General features: G+C 32.1%; 1 protein-coding gene across 1 annotated transcript in view; it reads right to left on the bottom strand.

Moving 5' to 3' along the window:
- LOC111039044 (KN motif and ankyrin repeat domain-containing protein 2) overlaps window positions 1-12,121 on the bottom strand; it is a 48,151-nt gene that overhangs the window by 21,168 nt on the left and 14,862 nt on the right. Inside the window, exons 4-7 of the mRNA XM_022322322.1 lie at window positions 11,978-12,108; window positions 11,819-11,899; window positions 11,096-11,189; window positions 4,257-5,235 (exon numbers count right to left, since the gene is read on the bottom strand). Coding sequence (XP_022178014.1) covers window positions 4,257-5,235; window positions 11,096-11,189; window positions 11,819-11,899; window positions 11,978-12,108 — 1,285 coding nt within the window. The remainder of the gene's footprint in view (window positions 1-4,256; window positions 5,236-11,095; window positions 11,190-11,818; window positions 11,900-11,977; window positions 12,109-12,121) is intronic.

Below are 12,121 nucleotides of genomic sequence, written 5' to 3'. Positions count from 1 at the left end.
AGATAGATTAATAGTGATAATAAATATATAAATACAACTTCTACGATCCGCCCTGCGACACAAGTCCTCAGTATGCCGGTCGTCTAAATTGATTACTCGTATAATATAGGTTCCGCCTGCGACGGCATACGATTAATAGACATTTCTGAATTAAATTTAAATAATACTAGAAAAATAAGTTTCAAAACAGTTAAACATTAATTGTGATACACGCATTTATTATAACTTCTGAAAATAAGGTTTTTTAAATCAGTGTCCAATCGACCTATATAGTACCTTCAGTTTTCAAATAAAAAATATAATAACGTGTCGGCTACTGCTTTTTAAGGGGTTTAATGAAGGCAATTTCTTACGACGTTAAAAAAAATTAAAATTGTACATCTTAAATAAATCTGCAGTCAGTAAACATTACAGGTTGTTGTGTAATTATGAAGTTAGCTAGAAACACAATTTAAACCTATAGTTGGACTTGTGGGTGCTCAACAGAGATCGGTTTTCCGATGATATTTGGTCGTATAATCCGGCTCCCGACGGTCATTAATTAATAAAAAATTATCCTCAATTTTTTTGCAACTATAATTTGGCTCAATGATTACTATTTATATCAGTAAGACTCTACAAAAAAAAAAAAGTTTCCTGATTAAATGTAAAAACGTACTGCACGATACATGGATACTTATTTGTGTAACATTGTGGAACGGTCTATGAAACAGAAGTAAATTTAAATTTCGGGTCAAGGATGAAACGGTTATTTACGGTCCACATACTATATGCATTTTAGAATTCAACCCATTAATGTATTTGTGCGAGTTTATCCGAGTGAATTAAGATTGACAGCTTTCGGCAAGCAAATACAGTGCACACCTACATATTACGCACTGTTTTTTTAAGAGAATAATTCATTACAATAGATAACCATTTTCAACTATACATAATTGGTAATTGGTATGTGTGCATTTGCGTTCGACTGCGACTACTTATATTTTATAAGTTTCTATGCTGACTGGATAATGAATTACAAAGGTCCGTTTCTATTTTATGGCCCGAGACATAATTTAATTTCGAAACTGTATAGATACCTATCTGCTAATGAAATATCTATTTTGTAATTTTTGTTTTTCATTTAATAGTTTTGAGTTGAGACGAACAGGACGATTCAATCAAGTCATTTTTTATTTGGAAACATGTAGGTACATAATATATAGCATATTAGCACGTTATGTTAATTCTTCTCCAGTGAATAGTGCAAATTATTTATATATGTGTAGGGTTTAATTTTTGTTTTGATTTTTGATTTCGGTAATTAGACTTTAAATTATTAAGTAAAAATCAATAATTTATATAGTAACCGCTGCAAATGTGATACATTTACGAGACTTGAATTTAGACCTTGGAAATATTCACACAGATGTTAAGTGGCGAAAACGTAACAACGGTAGGTATACCCGTTTCCACCAAAAGTGTTCTTTTTTCCCTTTTCACCATTACCCGTTTCAGCCATAATAGCATACCTCGTCTTTTTCTGCCAAAAACTGTTTTCACCATTTCCACCAGGTGAGATATTGACCTATTCCACGTTTTCAACAAAAAATTTCTATACTATTAAATTCTGTTATTTGCAGTAGGTACCTAATATACTATAAAGTATTGAAATACTGTAGTATATTATTGAATAATTTAATAAATACAATAAACCTTCATTAAAAAATGTATTAAATATAATTAACTTTATATTGAATGAATAATTTATCAAGGAATAATAAGAATAGGTACTCCGGACCGGTATACCGAATATCCAATAAGTCGTATAAGTCAGTCGGATATGTACTTACTTATTATATTGTATTACCTACCAGTTTGTTGAATGAATTAATAACCAAAAAAAAATTACATTATTTAAAGTGTTTTGGTATTTACATACTGTATTTAAATCAACGCAGTTTTAACTTTATTAATTTTACTGTTTCTATTACGCTGCATCCGATCTACTCACGACTTAGATACCAGTAAAAAGTTGCTTAATTATTCTTACAATTAAAAAAATGATTTTATTAAAACGTATAAAATACCGTTTTTTTAAAATACTTTATAGAGTTTTAATTTTTAAATATACTTTCTATGCACAGACATTATTTTGGTGAAACGTTTAATCAATCAATATATCTCTTTTGGTGAGTGTATGCCCAAACTTGTTATGCCCGTAACGACGGATGCAGGTACCTGCAAATATTAATGCCTAAGTATGGGGTTTATGACCTAAATATCTATAGGTTTTTTATGTGGTATTAGCAGTAGCATAAGTACGCGACGTTCCGTACATACAAAGATATTAATCTCCGAATAAAACGAGTACTAAAAAACAATACAAATCTAAACTGGGCAATAACTGTTAAGAGTGCAAGGTTATACCGGGTTACAAAAATAATAACGTGTACCTTAATAAATCTATGGAGGTAATATTCCTCTAAGCCACTATCAACTTAAAAATGCGTTTTTTCTCTCGCATCCATTTTCGGATTTATGAGTAATACTTAATTTATTAAAAATTAATAATATGGACTAGTGCACTTCAACAATCTCATGAATCGCAATTGGTTCTAAAAAAATATTATAATCAGACCATATTCAAATCTAATCTGAAATTATTAAATTTTAAAATAATATTATGTGACAATTTTAGTGTATCATGTAGGTGCCTCATCTGAACCGATTGCCTGCCGACAACGTACAAACGTATATGCAAATATTATAGTAAGGTATAGGTCGAGTATATACAACATATTATTTTTGTTTGAAAATAAATATTTTAACTGTGATTCATACATGGTGTCACACTCTATTCACTGTTCTGCGTTCATCTATTATACGGAATACGACGGAAATGAAAAAAAACCTACAAAAATAGTTTTTTCGATTAACGCGAGATGACCCCTGCAAGAGCGATTAACCAAAAAAATCGATTTTTTTTCGGAGTACACTCCGCGTTAAAGCAGCCTGTGTTCGGAATAGTTAATAGCCACTGCAGGTTGCAGCAGCGGTTTCGTGGAAGCTGTTGCAGTGGCGGTGATTGTTTCGAGTTACAATAAAATCGAGTAATTTGCGCTCAGCTTTGCGGTTATATTGCACGCCGTCGAATTAGGAATCCGGTATGTGCGTAAAAGTCACAGTCCAGTCTTCGCACCGGACTGTTTTATGATTATTATTATTATTATTATTCCTCAGACACCATATAATAATATTATCATATGCCGTCAGCTGCAGCACAACAGCTGTCAACGACCCGCAACGTCGTACGCCGTCGCAGTGTACATATAATATTATTATTATTGGGTATACACGAGTGTGACGGTTTTGCGGTGCTACCGGTATCACGCAGCGTGGAATTGTTGGGCAACAACACTCTATATGTTTATAATTTATCGGGATTTAATTATGGCATATTATTATCTATATTTTAAAATTCACAAATGTTGATTTAATTTTAGGTCCGCTGAATTATTGGATACCTATATCACCTAGGTATGAATGATATATTTATGCATCGTTAAACAATATTGCAGTTTGGCAATTGAATATATTTTTCATAAATAATTAAGTAGGTAGAGCCGAATAATGTTAATTGTGGAGTACGATTTACTTCATCAATTAGGTTACGTCATAATACAATTATGCTTTTTTAACGGGTATCTTCCAAATGTGTCCATAACAAATGTAAGACCCAAACAAAAAAGATTTTTTTATTGCATATCCAATGCTTGCACTCCTCAGGGTACGCCACAAGAAGAAAAAACTAGTCTAGATTACACCCAAAACATTTGTTTTTGTGATTTTAATTTATAATATTGTTTTCAATAATTTTGTCATTTTAAAATGTTTATATTGTTTTTTGTTATTCAATATAAGAAATTGATTAGAAATGTTTGTATCAATTTGAATTTGAATTAATATTTATAAAAACAAACACATATGGCAAATTAAGAAAAGAGTAAAAATTACGGTCGAGGTCGGGCCCTACCAAACATATCAGCAGTATATAACGTTTGACGCACTTAGACAATTAAAAAGGTGACATTTTGAAATCAGAACACACTCGGTCATGCAGATTTGACATAATATTAAATCAACATAATACATTTATGTAGAAATGCACATGCATGCCGATCCTTATAACTACCATTATTATAACTCGCGAGTCGAGTCAGTCAACCGTAAAATGCAAAAATATGATGATAACATTATTCGTAGGTTTCCCTTACCTGCTGACGTCATCGGTCACGCGTGGCGGCTGCGGTGGCGACGACGATGATGGTTGCTGTTGCAGATCGTCGGTGCAGATCTCAGCCGCGGTCTTGGTATACGTGTCCTGTCTCGTCAACACTTTCCGGTTGAGTTCAGGAGTGACGGGCTTCAGACGAGGTATCTTGGACGTGACCGTGGTCGGCGACGTGTCGGCGGTTGCGGCCACGGTGTAATGATGGAACGAATTGCTCCGTCGGCCGATCGTTGCGTGATTAGGCCGGGCCACCGTAGATTCCGTCGGATTAGCCCGGGTGACAGCGGCTTCCGTCGGATTAGTCCGGACGGCTGCGACTTCCGGAACAGCCGCGACTTCCGTTTGCGTGGTGCGGTTGTGGTTGTAGCGGTCGTCTCTGGCGTCCGTCTGGGTGGCGCGCGTCACCGGTGGTTTCGCGTCCGTCGTTACGTCAGCCGAACACCCGACGTGCTTGAGCGTCGGTTTCGCGGCCACGCTGGCGTCGTACGTCCGCGGCCTGGCTGTTACGCCGACCGTGACCGTCCTGATGGCCGCCGGCCTGGAAGACTGCGTGCCGACGTTTGCCGTCGTTGTGGCCGTCACGGCCACCACCGTCGGCGACGCCACTAAGGTGGAGGGATGGTCGTCGGCCACCGCCGCGGTTTGAGTATGCACCACTGAGGTGGTCGGCTTTACGTCGTCTTTGGTCTGGGTGTGCACCGCCGTTGTGGCCGGCTTTACTGCGTCCTTGGTCTGGGTGTGCGCCACTGCTGTGGCCGGCTTGGTGACGGCGTCCGTCTGGGTGTGCACGGTAGCCCTGGACGGAGGCAGTTCTGTCATTGTGGACGTGCTTACTGACGTGGCCGACGGTGTCGTCACTCCCACGTCTCGGCACATGGGCACGCAATTGACACCCACCTCTTTGGTGGACACGGCTACGCGCTTGTTAGCCGGATACGCCGAAAGAGACCATCCGCTACCGACTAGAAACGAAGAATAATATAAATTATCTATGAGCCAAGCGTCTAGAATGGGTGGGTCATGTATGGCAAACCGAGGGAACTATAGTACTGATTAATTAACCAACTGGCAAGCGCCCTAGAGGAAGTATCTATTTACAAGATTTTTAGGTAGTAAAATCAGAAATGAGAATAGTAAACGACGAGCTGTAGACAATTCATAGACTACAACTGATTGTAACGAATGTAGGGGCTTAGTAGAAACTGCAAAAGGCCTTATGGTCAGCAAAAAAAACAAAAAACGTGTGAAATAGGCTGTATATTAGTTAAGCATAGAGAGTCGACATAAAGTTAAGTGTTAAGGTGCCAATACGACATGATCGTTCAAGACTATTCTGCGATTTTTACACTTCATTATTTTACCTACACAGTTGATGAATATTAAACACGGTTGATTTTTTTCACTTGACAATAAAATGTAGTGAAAAAAAAATGTATCGACTAATTTGCAATATAACATAACGAAAAAATTACATACTAATTTATGGGCGATAAAAAGTTCCGATTTTATGTATGTATAAAACACTATAGGGGCTTATTATAGCACTTCGGCGTATTATACCTATTGTAACAATTTAAACTAGTAAAACACGAGGGACGATTTGAAGTGGTGAATAGTGAATTATAGTATATACTATTATTTTGCACACAAGGGTATGATATAGGTATGGTTTGTGACTTTCTTCGGAATTGTTGGTAATCGTTATTATATACTTAGTTCTTTTTACCCATAACACACTATATATTTTCAAAGGCATGTAAAAATGTAGTCTAATCGTATAAAAAGATTTCCAAGGACTTGGTACATTATTTTCTATAATATTTCACTGCGAGATCATGATGAGTTATTGTCTGTAGTGTATACGTCGAACTTTTTTTAATTGTTTTAAAACGCAGTAACACACACACACACACACACAAACCGCTGCGACCTATTCGTTTGTCCTCAAACGGTTAATGCGATTCTGCGTGTTTACATGTGTATACTGAAAAATCGGAAAAAAAATATATATAACCATACTCGGATCGTAGTCCCGAGACACGTTGTGCTTCGTCCCGTGTTAATTATTTATAGTCATCTTGCCCACCACCATTATATGTGCTGCGACGTTCGTGCTCTGCAGAGGACGCGTGATCCGTATGCGTGCAGCTTCCCCCCCCCCTCACCGCTCTCGTTGTACCATAGATATTGTGTAGACTATACGATCGTTCCGTCCGCCCGTTTTCGAAAACCATCGACCCGACGACCATCGAGCCCGTTTAAATTTCACAGTAATTATACTGTTTTATTATAAACCTATCTATAATCTATATAAACATAGGTACCTACCTACCATACATCTAAAGTTTGGATTCCAAATTTCATAATATCGGTATATTACAGCAGTAAGTGATCTTTTAGGCTTTCGTAGTTATCTATCTCATTGGCTTTCGTTCTACACATCTATTATAGGTATTATCAATCATACACAAATTTAAAAACATTTAAAATATAATTTTTTTATAGGTGAATACAAAAAGAAACAAAAACGTTTTATGAGCAGTTAAAATTAAAATGATGTTGCAGGATATTCAATTGTATACTAACGTTTCATGTTTTTTAACATTTTTTGTTGGATAGGTACCTTATTGTTATTATTCGAAAAATATTAATCATAGAGAAACTTGAAATATTCAAATCTAACTTAAGCTATTATTTTCTGTAGATAATAGTCATTGAATTTTTCTAATTATTTAGATTAATTTTAAGATATTTAATGACATTTGAAAAATGTTTATTTTAGTGTAAAATTGTTTATGCTTGGTAAAATCTTAAGAATCTAATGCAAGATCCCATATAAGTTGTTCCAATAGTAATTTAAATAACAATAAATACCTAGGATCATTTTTATTTATAAGCACAAAATCATAAAAATTTGAATAATATTATTTTGCAATAAAAAATGTTCAATTTTTATATTGAAAGCTTGATAATTTAATGTTGGATTTCTCATAAGTTATTCTCACGGACACCTAAAAATCTCAAAAACATAAATGCACTATTTTTTTTTTAAACTTTCAAGTTCAAATTTCAACTAATAATTTACGAGTAGCTGAAATTTAAATAAAAATACAATATCGTTCGCCGAAAACAGTAAAATGTTATAAGACGTAAATGTTTTTATGCACGAGAATATTGATCGACTTGTACAGTATAGATATTATATTATGTGAGTATTGACTATTGAGTAGGTATATTATAATTTGTACCATTAATATAATATGACGTGATCGATGTACTTGTTCCCTGCCTATGCCGCCGCGATCTCATACACACCATTCCTGTTATCCGCAGCATCCGGCTTACCGGTTGTAAACCGCGTAAATCAAAACAGGATTATTCGCAAAAAAAATGTATAAGTAATAAAAAAAAATGACCTATCAATTTCATAGTGTGCAAAAATAACAGTCATCACAACGCTTGTGTGGTAGAAATCTAAATAATATCAATCGATACTCCGGTATTCCGGTGTTCAGAATACTCATATGTCTAAATACAAAATATATTATATCGTGTATAAATGTAGATAGGTACCTATTATACTGTTAAAATATGAAGTAATTATTAGTTAAAGCTTACAATACACCATGATGTTCAAAACTATTTTGTCGCTTCCAATTGTTTCCCGTGAAAATAGAAAGCCAGCCCATCATTCGTGTTATAATAATAACATAATTCAAAAGTATGAATAACAAAAATGTAATTATGATGAATACAATATTTATACTAGGAATTCGTCAGGTCACGCGTCAATGATTAAAAACGACTAAATGAGTATATGGTAAAAGGGAATGATACAAACACGTATTTTATAAAACTACAATAAGCTGAAAAACAAAATGTTTAATATCACATTTAAATTATATTTGAAAAATATTGCTTAACAATGTATGCATAAATGGACATGGGCGTATTTATAAATTTGTTAATTATTAAAGTTGAAGTATATATCCTCACTGTGATTCTTCTCTCTGTTTTCATTAGCATTGATTTATTTTATTTACTATCATAAAATAAAATTATTATTCAAACTTATAACAGATAGCCTAATATAACATTTCGAGAAAAAAAGATGACAATTGTAAATAATGGTTGTGATAAATGATATAATGGTGTAAGTACATATCCACGTAACATTATAATGAAATAAGTATCTAAGTACATTTTATATTTTGTTATTTCATATTTGTATAGTTTTGTTTTGTATTATACTTATTTCTAAGCATATTTACCGAACCTTGAAAATATGAACGTCTGCAAGTTTCAATATTATACATCGCGACAAAATTCAAAATCTGATTTTGTCTCCATTTATTATCTCTATTATTATATTATCTATATTTATCTAAATAAACATAAATAATTATCAGCGTAAACTCAATAATAATTGGACTATATGGCTATATGAGTACAATATTAAGGTGAAATAATTGAAAAAAAATCTCAGAATTTCAGAATAATTGTCTACAATATTATATAGATGAGCAACATTTTAAGACATCGAAAATAGGAAACCAAATAACATTACATATATATTATTATTTATTTGTAAATAGTATATATTTATGATTATGATTTGTGTACCTAAAGTATATTATGTTTTCATTATGATAAAAAATGTTTTGTTTTGTATTGTAACAATCAAATTAAAATTTTTAAATATAATTATAATTTCATTCAATAGGTACGTAATTTAATATTTTATATTGACAAAAGAACTATTGTACACAAACTATATATACTTAACAAGTCAATCACAAAGAGTTCGATGTGTTAATACAATTGGTAAGGAAAATTTAGGAGTAATACAATCGACAAATTAAACCAAATATACTCAAATGATAATTTTCTATTTTCCCAAACGATATGAGTTTTTCCAATTTGCAAAGTTGAAACTCCCCCACCCCGTTTTTTTAGTATAATTTTGTATGTTGTACTTTTAAAATGTATTATGTATATATATTTATAGGTACACTATATTATATATTATTTAAATACAACTTTTACACAGTTATGAACAACAATAAAAATCACTTTATAAAATATTTTATTTTAAATTATAATAAATTATACATTTTAATACATTCTTTAGGTATTTAATGATTAAAACAAATTGTTTTTATGAAGTTTAATCGTCTTATTTTAAATTTATTTTCGTAGCCATCGTTTTAATTGTCGTGTAACTGCAATTTCAAAGCTGTTTAATGCAATTGCTAATAACATTGAATCACAAAAGTAACATTAAAATCAAGTGTACACAGTGTAGGACAAACAACCCAGAATCAATTAGCTTAAATTTTAATTGATACGTCTTACATAAAATAAATATAATCAATTAAACTTATGAAGTTAATTGAATTTAACTATAGAAGTTAAACGAACGAAACTGTTGATTTAGTGAAAACATATACATTATACATTGTTATAAGTTACATCTTTGAGACTGAACGTATGGATGTTTCGTATTAAGATATAATAAACAAATGATAAGTACTATTATTATATTATTTTAAGCTTAAAAATCTGAATAAAACTATACTTTACAAAACCATTATATTAAAATAATAAGAATGTACTAATACTCGGTACAATGAGAGGAAATGTGTTGACTTCAATAAATACGCCTTAAGCTATTATTAAAACTAAATATGTTGCGATCGGATTAAGTCACAAAACGATTTTTTTTTATATTCGTGTTTAAATTTTATGCAGTTGATAAATTATGTTGGGTTATTGCGACTTTAATAATCCTCGGCTATAAAAAAAACATAATCTATATTTTACTATCAACCATAAAGTAGGTATGTTATTTAGTTGAATGTCCCCATGCACATATATGACACTTTTAAATCATTAATAATTATTACTAATAATTTATCAGTTATCAACTATATGGGTATCTATAATAAATTATGATCATTATTTATTAAATATATTTTCAAATTCTTCCATTACATTATCAAGATACAGATACTTATTTGTACATTTATTGATGTTCATTTTCTTCCTTATGCTCCGTAATGTTAAATTTAATTTTTTTCAATAATAAGGCCATAACTATAATATCATCAATAACATGTGTCAGGTATTAATAATAAATGTTCATCAGCTATCAAGACTTAATTATTAATATATACCTATATTATATACACATTAATAAAAATCGTGTACATATACTCTATAGACTACAGTATACTACAATAGGCATAGTACAATATACTATATGGTGTGGCTGAGTAACTCAGCTATAGAGTTATTAAATATCTCATTTCCAAGTCTTAAAATAAAATAACTAAGGTAAATGTTCGACCTATCAAGTAAAAACTAAAATAACTTTTTTTATTAGGTATCTACGTAGATCTATAGTTATTTTTTATTGATTTTTTCGTAGCAAACATGTTAACACTTAAGTCTAAATTAATTTCAACAAACAAAATACGATTCGGTAGTTTTAGAAAAATTAATACATAACATATCCAAAATAAAATGTATAAGTAGGTACGAAAAGAGTTATGCATTAATAATAATAATCATAAGATATGATGTTTTTTTATTGGAAACGTATTTATAAATATATTTTATTGTTAACATTAATCTTGTGTGGGGAGCGTAATTGCATCCGGTGATATTATACTATTATATTAGGACGACCTTCGATATGTAAAATGCTATTCAAATTGCGTAGGTATAGTAATTTCGGTATGTGCAGTACAACTTTGCCATGCAAATCCAAACCTAACCCATCTAGTTACTTAAAAGGTATATTTGTGCGAAAACACTTACCTGTTGCATACTTATTTGTGTTCTCCATTTTTTTGTGTTTGTCTAATTCGGAGGATAAGCGCTGTTTCTCCAAATTCAACGAGGAAACCTGCGCCTGTTTTACACACACAAAAACAATCACAATGTTAAATATTCCATTATGTTTATTGTATCTATTTCCTTATGGCAATCACCTACACAGAAATGTAAAATATACGCACCTCTTAGAATCAAAAATAAAATGACTTATGATAATATGCGAGTGAAAAAATTAAGCTGTTCTAACAGTGAACGAGTCTCGCCATAATCATTAAATGTCATATTATGATTACTATATTTTATGCTCGACACGTTAGAAATATAATATTTGAAGTTGTTTACGTACAACATTTATTGAAATTACTTCTCAACACGAAATATCCAATTACTTTGATCAATAGTCGCGTACAGATTGGAGTGTTTTTTCTTTAACAAATGTGTCAATTAAAAATAATTTTGTTTGACAGTGTGGAATCGTTTTAAGATAGCGCTCACGAAGTATATCACGCTAGAAATACGCTGTATTTGAAATTGTATCCCTATACATGCAATCGGAGACCTTTGTTTTTCAACGACACGAAACAAAACCGTCATCGATTTGTTCTACTTGTTAACACGTCTACTGTGTTAACTTCGGCTAATTTTAGTATTAACACGTAATAAAAATGTATTTATGGTAATTATAGAATTAATTATAGATGTTACCTTAAGCACTGGCACCAGTTTAACTTGTTCTTCTAAATCCTTAATAATCTCCAAGCTCTTCACCATTTGTTCCCTGATGAGCTGTGAACACCGTGATTTTAAAGTCATATTAGTATTATTACGTACAAATGCGTAATAAATTCGTAAACACAAATTTACTTGGAGCTCGTTATAAGTGTTTAGTGACCGATGCATGGATTGATCAGGCTTGGTAGAATAACCACTACTGCCAGTTGTATTGCTCTCAAAGCTACTGTCAAGCTTATTGAAATTCGATTCATCACCTTCAACTAAAATTCAAAT

This window comes from Myzus persicae, unplaced genomic scaffold (genome assembly GCF_001856785.1).
Source record: "Myzus persicae strain clone G006 unplaced genomic scaffold, MPER_G0061.0, whole genome shotgun sequence".
Lineage (NCBI taxonomy): Eukaryota > Metazoa > Arthropoda > Insecta > Hemiptera > Aphididae > Myzus > Myzus persicae.
Note: the sequence above shows the minus strand (reverse complement) of the source record. Positions and strands in the feature narration are given on the sequence as shown.